Source organism: Gracilinanus agilis, chromosome 2 (genome assembly GCF_016433145.1).
Source record: "Gracilinanus agilis isolate LMUSP501 chromosome 2, AgileGrace, whole genome shotgun sequence".
Lineage (NCBI taxonomy): Eukaryota > Metazoa > Chordata > Mammalia > Didelphimorphia > Didelphidae > Gracilinanus > Gracilinanus agilis.
In genome coordinates this window covers 613947528-613969368 of record NC_058131.1, presented here as the reverse complement: position 1 = coordinate 613969368, position 21841 = coordinate 613947528, and the positions used below count along the sequence as shown (strand labels likewise).

At 39.5% G+C, this 21841-nt stretch overlaps 2 protein-coding genes across 5 annotated transcripts in view; one reads left to right on the top strand and one right to left on the bottom strand.

Annotated features, from left to right (window-relative positions):
- Positions 1-1426, bottom strand: part of TAF5 (TATA-box binding protein associated factor 5) — a 20932-nt gene extending 19506 nt beyond the window's left edge. For both annotated transcript variants that reach the window (XM_044665539.1, XM_044665540.1), the window contains exons 1-2: positions 876-1426; positions 799-845 (exon numbers count right to left, since the gene is read on the bottom strand). In XM_044665539.1, coding sequence (XP_044521474.1) covers positions 799-845; positions 876-1426 — 598 coding nt within the window. The remainder of the gene's footprint in view (positions 1-798; positions 846-875) is intronic.
- A 3986-nt stretch (positions 1427-5412) lies between these two features.
- PCGF6 (polycomb group ring finger 6) overlaps positions 5413-21841 on the top strand; it is a 44996-nt gene continuing 28567 nt past the window's right edge. For all 3 annotated transcript variants that reach the window (XM_044665537.1, XM_044665536.1, XM_044665538.1), the window contains exons 1-8: positions 5413-5801; positions 7387-7486; positions 7582-7678; positions 10129-10184; positions 10288-10347; positions 10913-11021; positions 14085-14112; positions 20792-20890. In XM_044665537.1, the coding sequence (XP_044521472.1) occupies positions 5463-5801; positions 7387-7486; positions 7582-7678; positions 10129-10184; positions 10288-10347; positions 10913-11021; positions 14085-14112; positions 20792-20890 (888 nt within the window). In that variant the 5' untranslated portion in view covers positions 5413-5462. The remainder of the gene's footprint in view (positions 5802-7386; positions 7487-7581; positions 7679-10128; positions 10185-10287; positions 10348-10912; positions 11022-14084; positions 14113-20791; positions 20891-21841) is intronic.

The following is a 21841-nucleotide window of genomic DNA, read 5'->3' as shown; positions in this document are numbered from 1 at the left end:
ATGTGCTAGGCACTGTACTAAGCTCTGTGACAGAAAGAATGCTAAAGGACAAGGAGCTTAAGGCCTAAAGATCCAAAAAAATTCGTAAACCACATGTTGAAACACATTCTACATAGGATAAGTTGGAGAGAAAGGAACTAGAATAAAGTGGAATAGGAAAAGGCTTCCAGTGGAAGGTGGGATATGGGAAGCCAGGAAGCTGTGATGTATCTTTTTCACACTGGATCTGTCTTCTCTCTCCAAATGGACTTGTAAACTCTCACTTCTTTTGCAAACTCCACAGCACCCTAGCAAAAACCATGCACATTGGGTGCGGAAACAAAACATTTTGGATTGTAGGAGCCAGGCCGGACAATAGGTGGTCCAGGACCGAAAGACTTTAAAGCACGAGGTAGCCAAGGCTAAGGAGCAAAAATGTCCCGGGTGCCTCAGCAATAATTCCTTCCAGGATGGCAGTGGGCAGTCAAGTCCATGCCCATAGACCGACATTTCAGTCCTCCATCCATCCATCCATCCATCCTTCCATCCACCTCTCTAAATATTCTCTTGTCAGTCAGTCAGTCTGCCCGCTCCCCAAGCCCAGGAGCAGGCGAGCAAACAGGCAGGCAGGCAGGCAGGCAGGGGACAGCTCCAGGCGGAGGCTGTGCCCACGAGCTGGGCGCGCTCCGGAAAGGGGGCGGGTTGCGGCCGGAGAGGCGGGCCCAGAAAATTCAAACCAAACCCGCAGAGGAGCGGGCCGGCAGCCCCTGACAGCTAGCTGGGTTTCCCCGCCGCGCACCCTAGGACCCCCTGACTCACCTTTGGCCGGAGCTGCCGTGGCCGAGGCGGCTCCCGAGCTCCCCGTGCTGGCCCCAGCAGCACCGGGGCCAGCGGACGCGGGGCAGGCGCCGGGGCCGGGGCCGGAACCCGAGCCAGGGCCCGGGCCGGTGGGCCCGGCGGCGGCGGTGACCCGGCTCAGGAGCGCGATGGCGGCTTCGGTCCCGGGCCCGTCCGCCTCCCCGAGGGCGCCAGCTCCCGCCGCTTCCTCCAGCAGCCGGGCCTCGCGCCGCAGGATCTCCTCAGACTCGCGTAGGTTGCTCCGCCGTAGAAACTGCAGCACGGCCAGCAGGGTCTGCCGGTCCTGAGAGGCGATGCCCTCGGCAGCCGCTGCCGAAGCCCCAGCCGCGCCCCCCGGGGCCGCTGTCGCAGCCGCAGCAGCAGCAGCTGCCTGAGGAGCCACGGCGGGCTTCGGGGTCCCGCCATCGCTGCTGGCTGAAGACGCCGCGACACTGCCGCTGCCGCCGCCACCTCCGTTATGACTGCTGTTGTGGCTGCTCCCGCTACCCTCGCCTGGACAGTCGCCCGGCTGCGTGGCTGGGAGCGCCTGCGGTCCCTCCGGGTCAGGCTTGATTACCACCTCTGTCTGCTCCTCTGCCAGCGCCGCCATCTTGCAGCCGAGCTCCCAGCCGGCCGCCAAGTGTGGCCACCTTTCCGCCGCCGCGAGGGTGGGGTGGAGAGCTCTTTACGACACTATAGTGAAGTGGTTTACGGCATCCTGGAGGAGGCAAGGGCGGAGACTGCTAGAGATGTAGGAATTGAGGTGCTTTCCGAGAGGCAGGTGTGGAGGTGTGCTCCTTCATTGTGGACAAAATAAGCCCCTACTATAATAACCCTGGCATGTTAAACTCCCTTGTTCCTGACGTCTTAGCTGGAACAAAACGGGAGAAGCCTTATCTCGGTTTTACTGATATTCTGCCTGGACGGTGGCAGGCAGGACCTGCACCCAAACCCACTGATCTTCACTTAAGTCCCTTTCTATCACATCCAGGTACTAAATAGAGGTACTTAAATTATTGTCAAAGTTTTAACTTCAATTTAGGCATCGAACAAAGGATCCCTTTTCACTAGTGTGAACTCAAAGAGAACTAAGAATTCCTTTTCACACCATATACAGTATTGGTTCTAAGACAGAAGGAAAGGGTTAAAAAAAATTCAAAAACTAAGCACATCAGCCCATATTCAGTGTTCCATATCCATAGTTCTCCCGGACCTCTGCAAAGAAGGGAAAGGAAGTGCAATCTCAGAGCTCTTCTTTGGGATTAGATTTAGTCACTGTAACTTCACATCAGTTTTAATTTCATTGCTAGGAATACTTCAAGAAGATTGAGGATAGTATTACAGGAATCCCCCAATCTAATGGACCAGGACACTTCTAATAAACAAGTGTGTCTTGATCCTATGGGGAGGAAAGATGCTCTGACCCCTTGCTGGAGGACATACTCTGGTTTATCAAGTTTCCCCGTGCCTGGGGGTTGAGTCAAAGAGGGCTTGTGACTGTGCCAAGAGCCATCCAGTGTGTGATCTGTAAACTAGGAGAGATGACTTCTAATCTCTTTCTGAGCTGGTTTCTTTGTTGAGACATAGCACTCAGAATTTGGGTCTGTAACTCTCCTATACAAAATTTCTTTCCTTAGCCATCACTGTCCTGTATGTATCAACTCTCCCTATTAGAATATAATAAGAGGTAGCTAGATGGCTTAGTGGATTGAGACTTGGGCCCAGAGACAGGAGGTCCTGGGTTCAAATCTTATCCCAGATACTAACTACCTAGCTGTGTGACTCTAGTTAAGTCACTTAACTCCCATTGCCTAGTCTTTACCATTCTTCTGCCTTGGAACCAAGACTGATTCTAAGACAAAAGATAAGAGTTTAAATATATATAAGCTTCTTGAAGTCAGGGTCTATGTTTCACTTGTCTTTGTAACATACTTTGTGATATTATTATGACTCCATATGTATAATGGGTATCATTTCTTAACTTCCCAATGAGTAGGGGAGAAGTGAAGGGAGGGAGAGAATTTAGAATTGAAAATAATTTTTTTAATTTAACAGAAAAAACATACTTTGTAATAGAGACATTTTGTATCCCCAACGTTTGGCATGATTCTTGGCACATTGTAAGCATCCAGTAAATGTTTTTTCATTAATTAATTTGAGACTAAGTATAGAACATAGGAGTTACAAGTCAGAGAACAAGATTCAGGTCCCCCTAGTGGAAGGTGAATACTTTGCAAGTATTCAGTTAATTCATTTAAAAAGCATTTATTAATCATGTATTTTTTTGTTGTTTAGTCATGTCCAACTCTTCGTGATCTCATTTGGGGTTTTCTTAGCAGATATATGGAGTGATTTGCCACTTCCTTCTCCAGCTCACTTTACAGATGAGGAAACTGAGGGAAATGTTGTTAAGTGTCTTGACCAGGTCTCAAGCTAGTATCTGAGACCAGAATTTGAACTTGGGTCTTCCTGATTCCAGACTGGTATTCTATCCACTGTGCCACTTAGCTGTCCATTCATGTGATTGACTCTAGAATTGAGGGGATAAGGGACTTTCAAAAGACTTCATTTGAGGGATATGGACACCTATACTGAATGTCTTGTTTCCTCTATAAAATGACAGGGTTAGACAAGACAGTCTCTGATGTTCCTTCTGATCAATCTCTGAATCCACAAATTTTAGTCTCTATTTGATGCCACCTCAGTTCTGCTTTAATTTCAGCACCACCCCTAACCAAGGCCCCAGTTCACTCCTTTGTAAAATCTAGAAATCAAACTAGAAGTAATCTATGAGGGCCCTTCTAGCTTTAATATGCTACTTTCTGGGGGGAAGCCTGTTTGCTTTACCGACATGGGATCTAGAAAGCTCAAACTTGTAGCCTAGTAAGATCTGATGAACCCCAAGTTTTAGGACTAGCTTGTAAGTTGGAGACCCCAAAGCTTTAACCTGTTCCCTGTTCCCGTTACCATCCCTGTCAGGTGGGGTCAAGCCCAAGCCAAGTGACTCTTCTTGTCTCCAGAAGTCTCTCCCACTGTATCACAGGACCTACAACTTATGAGACTGACATGCTGACTACAGTGCTAAAGAGTCACTTGGCTTGGGCTTGACCTCACCTGACAGGGATTGTCTTTTACCTTAGGGTCTATTATTCAGTCTGACACTGCTAGCCTGAGATTCCCTTCAGGGTGGATTCTCACGGGAACAGGGAACAGGTACAAGCTTTGGGGTCTCCAACTTACAAGCTAGTCCTAAAACTTGGGGTTCATCAAATCTTACTAGGCTACAAGTTTGAGCTTTCTAGATTCCATGTCGACAGCTTCAAGCCCCTATTTCAGCTTTCTCCCCTATCTTTTTATTGTAAGAGGAACCACATTACCCCACTGAATCCCCAGTAATCAAGCTTATTAAATGCCAAGTGTGAAGAAACAAGTGACCTTAACACATTGTAATAAAGACTAATGAGTTTAAATAGAAAGCTACCAAATGGCCCCCGAGTCTATCCAAGGAAGGTAGCCTCTCTAGCAGCTACTTTTTGTATCCTAGGTATCTATAATCTCCCCCACTCTCACTCCTCAAAGGAGAGTCCTTTTTATTTATTTTTTTTTTGTTAACATTTAATAATATTTATTTTTTAGAAAAGTTAACATGGTTACATGATTCATGCTCTTACTTTCCCCTTCACCCCCCTTTCACCCTCCCCCATAGCCGATGGGCATTTCCACAGGTTTTAACTTGAGAGTCCTTTTTAAACAGACCTAGGTCCAATTTACTGTTTGTTCCTGATATAAAAATCCCTAGTCATAGCTCTGGGGCATTAGATTCTAGGGTATCCTAGATTAGGAAAAGATTAAATAAGAAGTGGATTTTAAAACAATGTTTCTTAGAAAGTGGTGCAACAAAGAATATAGTCCCAAATAAAAGAACAGATCAGGTTGGGATGGAGTTGGGAGGAGTTAGTACAACTCTCTCTTCTAAACTAAAAAAGGGAAGAAAAGAGGGAATTTTTCTTGTTTTATTTTTTCTGTTTTCTTTTGTAATATGGGTAATTTGAAAATATATTTTGCATGATTTCGCATGTATATTATAATATCAAATTGTTAGTCTTCTCAAGGAGAAGGAAAGGACGGGAAGAAGGAAGAAAATTTGGAACTGAATACTTTTTAAAATGCTTTAAAAATTTTATGTATAATTGGGAAACAATGAAATTAAAAATTTTTTTAAAGAAGCTGAAAATACACTTGAGTTAACTCAGTTCACAGGGAAACTAAATGGATGAAAAAGTAAACAAGTATTTATTAAGCACGGATTAAGCAAAAATAGTCCTAGCCTTCCGGTAGCTTCCATTCTTATGCAACGGGATCAAAGTCAAGGTTCCAAGGCTTCTAAAGAGATCCAGGATTCTTTCTACTATTTTAACATTTTGGCGTGGTCTCTTTAAGGAGGTGTGGGCCATGGGCCCCGCCCTCCTCACCTGGTATCCGTCACCCCGCCCTAGTCCTGGATTGGACAGGGCAAAGGGGAGGTGACAGACTACGTTTCCCGGCAGCACTTGCCCAGGTCGCCCTGCGCCTGCGTTGCATCCCGGTCGCCCGGACCGGCGAGCTCGCGCGCTTGGTGTTCCCTTTGCCTCCGCTCATCGAAGAGCATGGAAGGGACCTCTCTTGTCTATGGCGCGCGGGAGCCCGGGACCGCCGCAGCCCCACCACGGTCCCGACATCCTCCTCCTTCGCCGCCTGTGCTGGAAGAGGGCCCGCCACCCTTGCCCCCGCTGCCGGAGGTGGGTACCTCCGGCTGCTCGGGCTCTCGGCCCCCAGAGCTGGAGCCTGAGCGTAGTCTAGACGGCTCGAGCGGGAACTACGTCGACGAAGAAGAAGAGGAGGACGAGGAACTGGAGGAAGAAGAGGACGAGGACGAGGAGGAGGAAGGGGGACGCTTCCCTCTGCGGCTAGATGGGAACAGGTTAGACTCGGAGGACGAGGAAGAGGTAATAAGCATTCTCCGGCCCAGGCTCCCCTGGAAGTAGGGAGGAAGAGGAAGTGGGGGGGGGGGGGGAAGGGGCAGTGAGAGAGGACTCTGCTAACCAGGATCCATCAGGACTGTACCCACCCACTCCTCTGGGAGTGCAGGGACCTGAGACCTGTGGATGGAGGGACTGCACAAACATGTATGCATGCACACCATTCTCCCCTTTGATGCACCAGACCAACGGTCTTCTTGGGGAGGCGGTAGTGGAGGAGGCTCCTTCCACCTTCCCAAGCTATCTTTGAGTATTTATGAGCCATGGGAGATGACTACTAAAAGGCAGAACCATGGCACACTGGAGTAGGGAGGAATTTGGAGATCCACCTGATCCTACACCCTGATTTTATAGAGGAGAAAAATTGGTGGCAAGGCAGAATTGCCGAGCCCAAAGTCAGAAGGCTTGTTAGTTAGCGATAGAGCCCCCCAACTCCGTTCTCCTGACTTCAATCTAGAGTACCAGATAACTTTCTCCAGGGCTCTACAACTAACTTTTTTTTTTTGTACACTCAATCAGTGAACCTTCCTGGAAAGAATGGAAGGCTTATTTACAGCCAGGTTCTCCTGCTGACTTGTATTGTGAACTTAGGCAAGTTCTTTTCCCTCTTTGGAAAAGTTATCTTTTCCTAAGTTATCTTTGTAAAGACCTTATCATAAGTGCCTAGCACATAAGTAGATGTTTAATAAATGCTTTTTCCTTTCCTCTGGGAAAAATGAGTTAATGAGTTCTTAAGTAATCAAAAAGTAAATGGGGGTGGGGGAGCGCTCAGCTAGGTGACACAGTGGAGAGAGGACAAAAAGCCTGGAGTCAGAACCTGGGTGCAAATTTGCCTGCTGATACTTCCTAGTAGTGTGACCCTGGGCTTTCATCTTAGAGTTGTTACTAAGGCAGAAAGTAAAGGTTTAAAAAAAAAAGTATATCATGGAATGTTTGCAGGGAGGAGAGATAGTCTGAAATATATGTATTATATATAACTGATTCCTTAGAGGCAGCTAGGTGACTCAGTAGATAGCCAGGCCTAGAAACAAGAAGTCTTGGGTTCAGATTTTGCTTCAGATGTTTCCTAGTTGTGTGACTCAGGCAAGCCAATTAACACCCATTGCCTAGCCCTTACCATTCTTCTGCCTTGGAACTTATACATAGTATTGATTCTCAGATGGAAGGCAGAGGTTTAAATAATAATTATAACTGATTCCTTAGCTTCCGTCTTAGACTCAATACTGTGTATTGGTTCTAAGGCAGAAGAGTGGTAAAGGCTAGGCAATAGGAGTTAAATGATTTGCCCAGGGTCACACAGCTGGGAAGTGTCTGAGGCCAGATTTGAACCTAGGACCTCCTGCCTCTAGGCATGGCTCTCAATCCACTGAGCCACCCAGCTGCCCTCAATAGGCTTTTTTTTTTTAATTTATGCAACAAATGTGCCTATGAAAAGTTGGAGACATTATATATGCCTTTATACTTGATATTGATTAATTTCACCTATGATAAAATTTGAGGCTTAAGAATTTAAGGAAGCAAGGGATTAAGATTATTTCCATTGTATTTACAGCGTATGATTAGTCTCTCTGAGCTGACCCCGTACATCTTGTGTTCGATCTGCAAAGGATACTTAATAGATGCTACAACCATTACAGAATGTCTTCACACGTGTAAGCATATTTACGTAATCATGATTCTATGCATATATTTTTAAATTTAGATTTATGGAAACATCTTAATTTTTAAATTTTTGCCTTTCCAATAGTTTGTAAAAGCTGCATCGTAAGGCATTTTTACTATAGCAACAGATGTCCAAAATGCAACATAGTAGTACATCAGACACAGCCTCTTTATAATATCAGGTAAGAACATCTCATTGTAGTTAATATGGCCCAATCACACAAGCTGTACATGTAAATATCCAGCTGTAGTTGTTTGTTTGAATGGTCTCATAAAATTAGTAATATCTGAGGCCAGGGCAGTATTGTTCTTTTCCGTGTGTTTAGAATGTAACAACATCTCTATGGCCTGGACCTTTGAATGAATCATTAATAATCCTATTTGGGGTTTCTATGAAGGAAAGCATGCTTGACATAGAAAACAGAAATAGTGGAAGAAGCTCACGGGTATTCAAGTGAAAAATAACAGAGAAGAAAGTTAGGAGGAGGTTTCATGGCCTTATGGCCTTAGTAGTGTAGATGCTAAAGAAACAGGTATGTTAACAAAAGAAACTTTTTGAATAAAGTAAATACAATCTTGTAAGCATCACCAACACTGAGTGAAAATAGAACTATTGAATAGAATCTGATGGTGAAAGAGTTTGGTTTCTCAAAAGAAAGATCTCATAGAAAATGGTCAAGGAACAGCACAAGAATGTACATAGATTATGAACCTGAGTGTTTTAGTTTGATAGCATTTGAGTGAGGATAAGAAGAAAAGAAAAGACAGAATGCTGAATTTAAAGTCATACTGTCTGGATTGGAATTTTGGCTCCACCACCAACTATATAAGAGGAAAGCTAGACGAAATGCAGTCCAATTTGTAGGTTTCTTTTTATTTTTAAATAATCCCTTCAGGAATAGAGGTAACTTCAAAACAAATATCTTGTCTGGCACTGTGAGCAAATTACTTAAAAAATTTAGAAGCATTCAAATATAAATATCAAAATATTCATTTTAGTCTTTTTTGGTTGTTTCCATCTGTAAACTACCTCTACCACTGTAAATCTGCAGTTCATCTGTAGCTCACAGCCCTAAAGCATTGTCTCAGACACGAAGAGGTCAAAGAACTTGATGATGACCACAAAACTAGTATGTGTCAGGTATAGGACTTCTTCCCAGGTCTTCTTGACCCCAGATCAACCTCATTTTGTCTCTTAATGTCAGAGGAGTCAAACACAGGACTAAGCAGCCTGCCCCAGATTAATTGGGAAATAACTTTACAAAATAAGCAAAAATACGATAGGATGTAGATGATGTTAATAACATGATTTACTCGGACACATAAGTGGCTCAGTGGATAGTGGACTAGGCCTGGAGATGGGAGGTCTTGGGTTCAAATTTGGCCTCAGACACTTCTACCTATGTGATCCTGGGCAAGTTATTTAACTCCTATTGCCTAGCCCTTTCTACTCTGATGCCTTAGAACTGATACTTAGTTTCAATTCTAAGATAGAACATAAGGGATTTTTTAAAAATGGTTTTCTAAATCATTGTTTCCTACAGAGATCCTTATGTACAATTTAGTAGGCACCCTTTTCTATCTGAGTTTGGGACCACTGTCTTACACCAACATAGCCTCTCAAAGTATCCATATTAAGAGAAAAAAATGATTCCAACTACTAACTAAAACTAAAGATCATCCCCCAGTTTCCAACACATTCTTTAGGATCCATGACTTCATCTATGCAGGTGTTCCTTCTACCCCTAACCAATACAAGGTATAAGCCTTTCACACCTTAAACTCAATAAGCATCAGTTTAGTGCTTGAATACTCATAGTCATCAGGTAGTAAGTATCAGGCAGAATTTGAACTTGAGTCTTCCTGATTTCAAGTCCCGTCCTCTTTATAGTAAACCATGTTGCCTCATCACCTATATCCACCTACATTTTTTCTGCACTCCCAACAACCCGTCTGGTCAATACCACACAGTTTTAGGACTGAGTTAATCTTATACTACTTAATATTGCTCTTTAGATTGTGTATGTTGTGTCTCCCTGGTTTTTTAGTCCCTGGGAGGGGAATTTAGAATATGTTCAAGTGCTCTGCTGGACCCAGAGTAAGCCCACCTGATTTAATAGTCTATGGCTGATTCCTTCTTTATCAACAAGCCTGTGCTTCTTCATTAATAACAGTTTTGTGGTATTCCTAAAGTTTCAGTTTTCTTCTCAGTTGGTATTAAATATACTTAAATCCATTTCCATTTAGAGGTAGACTGTTCTTATTGTTTGAAGCAATATTTTTTGAGCTTCTGTTATGTACACTATTCTAAGCCCTTTGGGAGGTTCAATAAAGTGTAAAATGCCTTTCTCTCAAGTTTATTACATTCCATAGAGAGAGGCAAATTTACCATACAGAAAACAATTTGTGAACAATTCAATTTGGAATATAATTGTACAGTGAATTATGTAGTACAGATAGTACACTCCACTCTCTTCTTGAGAACTATGAGGTCATCCTAAAAGTAAACTCACTCAAGACAGAATAGTTTATTTTTAAAAGGGAACAAAATGATTACCTAGAACATATTATATGCTGTCCTGAATGCATTCTTCTGAACTCTCAGCTATCCTTCATCCTTTCCTTTTATTAGGTTGGATCGACAGTTACAAGACATAGTATACAAATTAGTGATCAATCTAGAAGAAAGTAAGTTTTTAAAAAAATTATTACAAAGTTCTGAATCCCAGGATCACCATTAACTCTACCAGTTGCACTTTAATAATTTAGCCTGTATTCTTTCATTTTGTAGGAGAAAAAAAACAGATGCATGATTTCTACAAAGAAAGAGGCCTAGAAGTACCAAAACCAGGTAACTTTGTACAATACAGTTCAGTGTACTATAGATTTTTTTTTAATAGCATATATTTTTAGTTTGGGAATTCTGTTTGGAAATGGATGTTTGAATAATGTGTTTGATTCCAACTTAAATGTTTCAAGTACTCTGAAGTAACTAATGAAGTATTAACTCACTGTTTTCTGACCTATTCTCCTTAAGTGATGGGTAAACTATTTACAGTATTCCTAATAGCTTTATAAACATGTATTGATTACCATTATTCTTTTTTCAAGACTGACATAAATGGAGATCTTTTTTTGTTCGTTTGTTGCAGGTTTAGGACTCTTTTTTAAACATGGCCAATATAGAAATATATTTTGTATGACTATACATGTATAGTCTATATCATATTGCTTGCTTTCTTGGGGTTGGGGGTAGGAAGGAGAGAATTTTTTTTAATGTTAAAAATTATTTTAAATGTAATCAGAAAAAAAGTAAATAATTTTTAAAACTGACATAAAGTGTGTGTATGTGATTAAACTTAAGAAATATGTGGATTTTGTTTTCATGTGGTGCTTTTGATTTTGTCCTCAAATAGCTGTTCCTCAACCAGTCCCTGTGAGCAGGGGGAGACCTAGGAAAGTTCTGGGGTCAGTGTTTCGTATTCCACCAGAACTTGATATGTCTCTATTACTGGAATTCATTGGGTGAGTACCTTGAAACCTTACCTAAACTTCTATCCTATAAAAAAGACTTTAGAATGTCATAGTAAGTATAAAACTTTATTAAATTAAAGGTTGAAATTTTCTTGATAATCATTTTTTAGTTAAAGGAAAAATTCCTTATGTACCCTCTAGCATTTGATATGATTTAGTATGCTACTACTTTGTTAAAAAGCCTGGTAGTCAGAGAGAGAGAGAGAGAGAGAGAGAGAGAGTGTGTGTGTGTGTACACACACACATAATTATCATTTCACAAAACTTGATTTTGATTTTCAACATTCTTATAGATTTGCCAAAAGAAACCAAAAAAATTCTGGGAAAATCTGTACTGACTAGCCAACCTGTACCATTTATTGCCTAAATTACTCATTTATCACTTAGAAAAATGAATAACAAAATAGGATAGCATAACTGCATTTGTCTCATCTCTCCAGCTAAGCAATTAAACAGCTTAAGCTTAGGTTTTTGGGTACTAGCACAGAGTGGGTGTTGAATAAGTGTTTAATGATGATGAAATCAAATTTTGCTTTCTTTTAATAGTTAAAAACCAAAATTCAGTCAAGGGATATCATCAATATTCCATAGTTTTGCATTTTGGGAAATAAAAGTTTACCAGTACAAAGAGGGGAAGGGGCTAGGTTAACAATTTTATGTGTCAGAGGGAAGCCTTATGCAGATGAGGAGCTGAGTACAGACCAACTGGCACCCCTCCATGATTTGTAAAGCAGTGCAAGAATCCAGTTGGGGGGTGCAGCTGAGTGGTTCAGTGGATTGAGAGTCAGGCCTAAAGATGGGAGGTCCTGGGTTCTAATCTGGCCTCAGATACTTCCCAGCTTTGTGACCCTGGGCAAGTCACTTAACTCCCATTGCCTATCCCTTACCATTCTTCTGCCTTGGAACCAATATTATTGTATATTATAGATGTGGATGTGTATTGATTCTAAGATGGAAGGTAAAGGTTTAAAAATAAATAAAATAAAATGCTCTTCATTATTAATTTGTCTTTTATGTAGGACCCCAGTTTCAGGGTAAGTCATTGATACTCCTTGAACTCTAGTTTCTATGTATATAAAATGGAAATTGTTATAATAAATAACCAGAGTCAGATTTCCAAATTATAGGCTAACTGCTTTTGTATTTTAATACTCTATTCTGTTTCCAGAATTATATGTCCTTTGAATAACACACAAAAGTGTTCTTGAAAAAAGTTCTCAGAATATTCAAACTATAATAATAGCATACATAATGTGAAAATGTCACTAAAATAAGCACAGCATTTATATAGTGAGATAAATTGGCTCATTATAAGCTAATAGCAAGATGTAGCCATCAAAACAGCTCACAGATCTTAGAAAACTGAATTAATAGAAAAATAACAGCACAAGGAAGGTAACAGACCCAGTGTACTGTGTCTATGTTTTTATCAGACCTCCCTAATCTAATGGGGGACACAAAAAGCAATAATGTAAAATGATTCATAAATGCATGAAAGGACCTGTATGAGAGAAGTGAAAGTATATTATAGACTCTAAGATAAATCTTGTCAGATGACATTGATAGAACTCTAATACCTATAGGAACTATAATAGTCCTCTTGCACTCTGTTCACATCTGAATATTGTGTTCATTTCTACTTACCACATTTTACGTAAAACATTGGCAAGCCAGCATGTGTCCAGAGGATAGTAACAGAGAAGTCCTGAAAGTATATCATGAGGAACATTAAAGAGATTAGGTATAGTTAGTCAGAAAAAAAAAAAAGATTATGGATGATGTGATTTGAAGAAGGGTTAGGTTTTGGTTTTTTTCCCCATTAAGTAGTAATTATTAAGTAGTAAGAACTGGTATCAATGGAGTGGAATAGAAGTTACAAGAAAAGAGATTTTAGCTCAATATAGAGAACTTTGCACCATTTAGAACTATCTAGAAATTAAGTAGACTGCTTCATTAGATAATAAATCACTGAAAGTGTTCAAGTCTGGGCGTTGCAAATGGGATTCATGTAGAATGTAGATTGTTAGACTAGATAACCTCCCACTCTTAACTCTTGAGATTATGATTCTATATGTTTCTGCCCCTTTTTAAGTAGCAAATTTAGTATAATAGGGAGTCCAACCCTAGCCTACTTCTCAGGATTGGAGTCCGCAGACTTGAATTCTAATTCCTGCTCAGTTAGTAATTAAACATGGGACCTTGGAAAAATTATTTTCCCTCTTTTGCCTTAATTTCCTCATTTACAAAATGAGATTGGACCAGATAATCTCTTAAGATCCCTTTTACCTCTGAAATTCTCTAATTTTACAAAGTCATCCAAGTATTTTTAACAGGTTACTCAGGTGAATTCAGTACAACAGATGCTAAATGCCTTCTGAGTACTGTGTCTGAGCATTGAGAAAAATGGAGTTTAGATAAGATGATAGGCCCTGCCTTCATAAGTCTTACAGTCAAACCAAATAAAAGGACACCAAATAATATCAAATAACATTCAAATACTTGGGAGGTTTAAAGTGCTATGTGAACTTTGAAGTTTTGGTAAATGATAAAACAGAAATCCTCTAAAAGAGCTACTGTAAATGAACAAACCCACCAAATCCTTTGAAATTTTATTTCAATAGAGATAATATAGGAAAAAAAAACAAACTATGAATAGCCCAAAAACATGAACAGGAAAACATTGAACTCAAGAATGTCTGCACTAAAGAATAATACTCTTTTAAATTCTAAAACTTCCTATTTTGTAGAAAAAAAGTGAGAAGATTAAAATCAATATATTCAAAATTATGTACTGGATAAAGTTGCTGATGTCAGACCACCAGATGGCAGAAACAACAAGCAGTAGAGCTTTATTTGTAAAGTTTAAGTGGGTCAAGATTGTTGACATTAATCTACTTTGATTATTTTAAAATGTAAAGTTTAGCTCAGCAGTGTTTTGTTTCTTTAAAAGCTTAAACTTTTATCTTCCTTAAATATTCATATCCTATTGCTTTGTTTTTAATATGAGAGAGTAAGACATTTAAATACTGAAATTTTATTTTTCTTTCTTTTCAGTGCTAATGAAGGCACAGGACATTTTAAGGTATTTTTTCTTTTACTTTCAGTTACATCTTTCATTTCAAATGAGTCCTGTGTAGCATTTAACTTCAGATTACCTTTCACAGTGAGATTTCCATAAAATGTTTTATGAATAAAGCAGATAGTTATATGTGAAAGACATTGTCTGCCTCTCAAAAATGGTTTTTTGAGAAAAGAAAGAGCTTAATAAGTAGAGATTTGTTATTTAAGGTGTTATGGAATGAAGAAAAACAAATGGTTAACCCATTTTAAAATATTTCAAACCAAATATTAAACAAACATGACTATAATGAGAAAATGTCTCAGCATTTTTTGCATAGTTGGCACTTAGCCCTACAAAAGCTTAAAATTGTGTTTGCATGTAACATTTTTTGGCTCAAGTTAAACTGCCCTAACTTGTTGCTTCAATCATTTCTTCAGATTTTAGAGGGAAGAGTGAACTTCTTTGGAATGTACTTTGGTTCATAATTAACTTTAAAGTTACAAAATATAGGCTTCCATTGTACACAGGGTTGTGCCTTGATATTATAGTTTATATCATTCAGAGACAGGCAACATGCCTTCTGTAAAGGTAAATGCCTTACTAATCTACTAGAGCTCTTTGAGGAGGTAAATTTGCATATGAATCAAGGGGAACCAGTGGGTATAATCAAGTTTTTTTCTTAAGCCTTTCTGAAGGCTATTTTTAAATACCACAGGATTTTTTGAACCATATTTGGAACAAAGAATAAGAATAAATAGATATTTCTTTGGGTGGAGAAATTTAATAGTATTTCTCAGGGATTGGTCTTAGGATTGGTTTTATTTAAAGTTTTTCTAAGCAATCTGGGAGAGAGAGTTCCACATAGGCTTAAAGATAATATGACACCAACCCTGGATTACTCTTTACCATCTTCCTCCTTTGCTCTAATTCACATGATGCTGAATAGGGCTGGAGGTAGTCTCACAAATCCTTGCTGGTTCCACTGCAAATTTATATTATCTAATTTCAACTGGAGCCTCACTATAACAAAGCAGTCCTTCTACTTTCTCCTTAAATAATTCTCTAACCCCTCCCCCTGGAGATTATTCCAAAACTTCTTATCAAGCCTACAAAAATGCCACCTCCCCCCCACCCTCTCAACTAAAATCCTTGTCTTACCCTTGAATAAAAAAGTTGAGGTTATTCGTTGAGAACTTCTTCCTTCTTCCTCATCTGTAGAGTCCTCTTCACCTCTTGATTTCTTTGCCTTCTATATTCTCCTTCCCTGTAATCTCTGATAAAGATATAGCCCTCTTCTTCAAGTGCTCTCTTCTTTCACACTTGACCTTATCCCTTCTGGTTAACTGCCCCACCACTATTATTGCCTTTCTTAATCATCTATCTATACTTCCTTTCTTGCTGCTTACAGACACACTCAAGTCTCTCTAGTCTTAAATCTTTTTAAACTCCCACCATCTCTACTAAATATTATCTTACATTTTAGATCATGACTTTCAGTTAGTCCAATAATTCTTTAATTGTTTCTCCTAGATCTATTTTCTGGGTCAGTTGTTTTTTCAGTGAGATAGTTCATATTTTCTTCTTCTTTTTTTTTTACTTTTGATTTTTATTTATTGTTTCTTGATATCTCACGAAGTTAATAGCTTCTATTTGCCCATGACCTTTTGATCCTCCTTTTCCATTTGATCCATTCTATTTTTCATTGAACTCTTTTCTTCATTGGATTTTTCTGCCTCTTTTTCCAGTAGGTTAATTGTTTTTTTAAGAATTCCTTTCTTCATTGGATTTTTCTGCCTCTTTTTTCCAGTTCACCAATTTTGCTTTTTAGGCTGTTATTTTCTTTTTGCATTAATTAGTTTCATCTCTTTTCCCCATTTTTCTTTGACCTGTCTTATTTGATTTTTTAAATTCCTTTTTGAGTTCTTCCAGTGCTTGGATTCCTATTTTTCTTTGAAAATTTGCATGTGGTTCCTTGAATTTCACCATCTCCTATTGATTCTGTGCCATGTTCTTTGTCTCCATAGAAATTTTCTTTCTGTGGTTTGGTGTTTCTTTTGCTGTTTGCTCATTTTCCCAGCCTTTTTTTGCCTGTGGATGGGAGTTCTAAAAGCTAATGATCTGTCTCCTCTGCTGAATCCAGCTTGCAGGATTCAGCACTCCAAGCTATTTTACCCTGGGGCTAATGGCTTCATCACTGCACAGGCTTGAATGGGCTAAGCACTACAGGCTTCCAGACCTCACTGAAGACTGATGCCAGGGCCTGGGACTACAAGGGGGTGGGGGTGGAGTGCTCTGTTATTGATGTAGGCAGGGTTTTGGGGTCCTGAAGTTGGCCTATGCACAATTATGTGGAACCTGGTGCAGTAAGTGGGGGGGGGGTCAGCCAGCATTCCTCTGTGTGCAGTTTTGCTTCTGGTTCCCCCTTATCCTGTGAAAATCCCATGACAATCAACTCTCTGCCTACCTTTCAAGTTGTATTCAGCGAGAAAATCCCCTCACTCCATCTTGCTGTTGATTTTTTTTTAATTTTTTTTAAACCCTAATATCTTTTATATATATCCTTCTGTGTTAATTTTATTTGTTATAGGGCTAGGCAATGGGGGTTAAGTGACTTGCCCAGGGTCACACAGCTAGGAAGTGTCTGAGGCCAGATTTGAACCCAGGACCTCCCATCTCTAGGCCTGGATCTCAATCCACTGAGCCATCCAGCTGCCCCCCTTGCTGTGGATTTTTGACTCTTTTCATCAAGGTGTTTTTTAAAGAATGGTTTGGGAAGATTGTTAGAGAGGTTTCAGCTGCCATCTTGACTCTGTCCCTTTTCCCCCACTTCAGTAGTTGCCAAGCAAACCCCAAGTAGGATTGTGAAAAATTGGATATGCCTGAAAAATGACCAACAATAAAATATGCATACATGTATATGATGCCCCAATTAGAACATAGCCTCCATAAAGGCAAAAATTGTTTCTTTTTTTTGGTCTTCTTATCCCTAGTGTTTAGCACATACTAAACACTTAATAAATGTTTGTCCCATGATTAGCTGTCCAAGGATCGTGTGATCATGTAGAAATTTTGAAATGTGAAAGAGGAAACCTCTATCTTCTCCAGAAAATGGGAGGCAAGTTCCTTTTCTGAGAAAGGGAATTTGGAACACGAAGAAAAAGAAGGTCTGGAATAATTGCTATGGAGATTGTGATTGGAAATTACTGACATGAATAGAAGAATTACCATGTAGCAGTGAGTGAGTAGTAGACCCAGACTGCAGTTTTGTTATTTCCTATATCAGTGTTTAGGATCTTGGGAGTAGGAAGAGAGGAGGCAGATGGAAAGATTCCCTAAGGTGGCGATTAGTGTGGGGTGAGCATCCCAAGAACAAGGGATTCTAGAAGGGGGCACTGCTTGATTAATCTCAGTTAACCAGATGGTCAACATAGTTAGGCAGAACTTGCATATGGAAATGAAAGGGCAGGGACTGAGGGCCTTGAGGTCAAGTCAGAATAAAAAGTAATTTCAATAGGAGCAAGATACTAAGAGAGGGAGAAGAGTACAGAGAAGGGACTCTGAAGAGTGTAAGATCCTAAAAGTGATGGAACAGTTTTAAGAGATGATATAAGAAGACTAGGCGGCTTAGTAAATTAAAAGCCAGGCCTAGAGACAGGGGGTCCTAGGTTCCAATCTGGTCTCAGATACTTCCTACCTATGTGACCCTGGGCAAGTCACTTAACCTCAGGAGCAGGCCTGCAAGTCCTGCTTGACAATAATCTGAGGTCTGGAGAGGCAAGAATGTAAGCTGACTCCAGAGGGCTAATGGCAATCATAAGCATTTTATTAGGAGTAGTCATGATTTTTATAACTAAATAAAGAGGGGGCAGTTGGATGGCTCAGTGGATTGAGAGCCAGGCCTAGAGACAGGATGTCCTGGGTTCAGGTCTGGCCTCGGACACTTCCAAGCTGTGTGACCCTGGACAAGTCACTTAACCCCCATTGCCTAGCCCTGTAACAAATAAAATTAATATAGAAGGATATATATAAAAGATATTAGGGTTTTAAAAAAATAATAACAGACTGGAGTTTCTACCCAAACTTTCCATATACATGGTGACAGACCAGGGATTGGAGGACCAGGCAGTGTCCATAGGTTACATGAAACAACATAAGGGTTTGCCTGGAATAAATGATACATACACAAGAGTTTGCTTGGGTTTCTAGGGACAGTGAACACAAACATAGCCTAGATAGAGAAGGAGAGAAGGAAGAGGGAATGTGGCTGGAAACTTTCTTGCTGAGAGTCTTTGGATCTTTTGCTTAGGGATCTCATGACCCAATTTCTTAGCCTCTACCACTTTTCAACCTTGGAACGAGAACCAGTGCATAGTATTGATTCTAAGATGGAAGGTAAAGAGAGAGATGATACAAGTTTAAGGTATGATTACCCGTATGGGTGACTGAGGCCCAGAGTAGAGAAGGAGAAAGCGGTCCATGAAGTTGAAGTTGATATTCTATGAGTCCAGACTGCTTAAAGTGGGATCACAGAAAATATTGAAGTCATGAAGGATAAGGACAGGGACAAAGAGGAAGACTGAGCTGAGGGCTGAAGTGACAGGAGAAGAAGAAATGGTTACCTTGGAAGTTAATAGAATCATCAACGAGTATCTGAATAGGACAGTATAATCTCATGTGAATTTCAAAGAGGAAAAGCTCAGGAAAGTTCTGAAAGCAGCTATGGGGAGCAGGAATTATGCCAACTCTTCCTCCAAATCTTTTGTGGTTAAGAAGAGTACTAGCATCAGAGAGGATGTTAAGGAATGCAGGTATTTTAGAAGACCAGATTTCTTTATTTTTTTTTTTTTAATAAAGTCGTTTATTTGCAAAGATGGTAATTTTTCATTAAGAATTCCATTTCAACATAGTAGGCATGAAAACTATCAGGAACAATTATAAATTCAGTTTTGCCCTTTTTTTGTCAACTAATGGAGTGCTTAAACATGCATACTTCTACTGAAAAGTGGCAGAAAATAGAAGAAACACATTCTTTCCAAGTTAATTAATTATAAGACATCATTTATCTTGAAAAGTTATAATTGATTGTTTCAGGACAATAATCAAGAGGAGTAATCCTCTACTTCTCATACTCAAATTATTGGTTCAAATTCTAACTACATTAATTCAGTCTTTAATCCTGCAGATTGATATTATTAACTGAATTCTGATTTGAATATCTTTCTTATAAGATACCAAAGGATTTTTTAAAACTCAAAAAATGTCAACATCTTCTAGAAATATGGAGTTAGGGAAAACATTACTTTTTTTTTTTTTTTTTTAATCATATAGATAGTTGACTCCAGGACTTATAACTATTTCTTTGGTAAAATATTTCTTGAGTTTAGAGCGCTGGTGATTAAAAAAAATACTTCTCTCCTGCTGGCAGAAGGGTAGTGGCTATCTATAGGTTTAGAATGAAGGCTATATTGTTAAATGGGGTCAGTATTTGGATTTGGTTTAACTATGCTTCTTGGTTATAAAGGAGATTCCACTTCCAGAGAAGAGCTAGAAGAAGTCTCTGCAGTGAGAATGATTAAAAAAAAAAAAGAAGCATCAATAAAACTTTTGAAACTTTCAATTTAGTTTCCCAAAATTGTAAAAAGGAAGATTTAGGTATTTATAGATATATATTAAAATATGTGGCCGCCAGGAATCAACAATTCAGGTTGATTCCATAATTAAATCAGCCCCAAGTCAGCATCGGGTTGAGGAGTTTATTTACAATCTGGTAGGTAAAAAGTAGGAATAAAGAGAAAGGGAGAGGCTAGTCCAGGCCAAAGGCCTGGACGGAGAGAGAAGAAGGTTATAAGGCTTAATAAATGAAGCTGTAAGCCACAAGGCCCAACAGCCAGATAGGCAGAGTTTAGAATTGGCCCAGCTAGGCCAAGGAAGTCAGCCTAATTTACCCACGTGACAATATAGAGTGTAAGCTGTCTGTGGTCTCAGGAGATGCTTCTGCTCCACGTTCGAGATGGCAACTGCCCCCACAGGAAGTTCACTAACTTACTTAAAGAGATAGTGTCTTTCATCACTTCATGTGGTCCACCTCTAATTCAAATGGACAAATGGCAGTTTCTACATTGATTTGGACTGCCCAAAAGGCAGTCCCTTATTCTTGATTTGTTACTTATTGTCACGTGTGGGTAACTTGTCTCCCCTCCCCATTAAGGGAGGTTAGGATTACATCATTTCTACGCCTAGGATGGGTAGATTTTTGACTATTAATGGGCTCGAGCTAATTCTATTTACACAAAATGTATGTAAGTGCCTATCATGTGTAAGGCACTATGCTAGTCTCTAGAGATATATAGATAAACTTGAGATATGAACCCAGTCCCTGTACTCAGGGAGTTTGTATTCCACAGGAGCTGGAGAATCAGTATTAAAGAGGAAGACTTACCATTGGGTGTATAAAGGTACCCTTAGGGGATAGCACCTGACCTGACCCTTCAAAAAGATTCTGAGAAGTGGCCATGAAGAAGGAATGTGTTCCAGACCTGGGAAATGGTTGAGCCAATCCATGAATTAAGAAATGACAGAATGTCTCCTTTTGGCTAGTGTAGAGGTTGCATGAAGCAGAGTAATCTTCTTTGAAAGGTGTTTAAAATGTGCCAAATAACCCAGCTTCAGTTTATAAATAATTTCTATGTGCTTTTTACAGCCACTGGAAAAGAAATTTGTTCGTGTTTCGGGAGAAGCAACTATTGGACATGTTGAAAAATTTCTCAGAAGAAAAATGGGTCTTAATCCAGCTTGTCAGGTATAATGTACATATGTAGATAGGATAAGGTTGGTAAATTATCACATGCATAGCAATAGCACCTGACTTTTTCACTAATCACATTCATGTAAAAGGAAAAAAATTCTCTTAACATTTCGTTCAGTGAGGCTTATGGACTGCTAATGGTGTTCTTGACACACAAAAAAATTAAAAACTTTAGTCTAAAAGATGTTAGCTGATATTGATTATTATAAAATAATAAAATGTTAAGTGACAACCCTGAAATTGTGCTAGCCTTTCTACCACAATTATTTTTATCAATAAAATAGAACTTGAATTTTCAGCCCTAATCCTGACCAGTTTGCTATCACACAGTGCCTGAAAATTACAGATGAATTATTCATCAGCCTTTAGACATGATGGACTTACATTTATTCTTCCCTAATTGGTTAAAAATACATTTGGTACTATCTATAATAAATAGCTGTTTATGGGAATCTGAAGGAGAAAGTATGAACAATGACATAATTATTACCCCTGAATGAAAAATTCAAAAGGCATCGTCCTCTTAGAACAAAGTAGATATGATATAATGAGTATGGGGAATTGGAGATTTCTTTCTAATCTATGGATTGCCTTCTCAACTGAATATTAACCAGAGCACTAATTATCCTGGTTAAGCTTTACATGTTTCATGTTTTAAAAGTTTTTTTCAGGGAAGCTTTTATTTGATGTGGCTATGTGGAAATTTGCTTTGTTGTTACTTTAGCATAATTGTAGAAGATAAACATCTTTATCTTGAAATAGAGAAAACATTCAAGATTTTTGTTCCATCTTCAGTTCTCCTGTCACTTCTTTACTAAATATATGTATGGTCCTTCTGTATTCATACACTGTGTCTGTGACTGCATTTGTAAGTGGTTGTTTTCATTCAGACTCTGAAATATATGTACAGAACAGAAAATAGTTAAATATATAAACTTTTTCAAT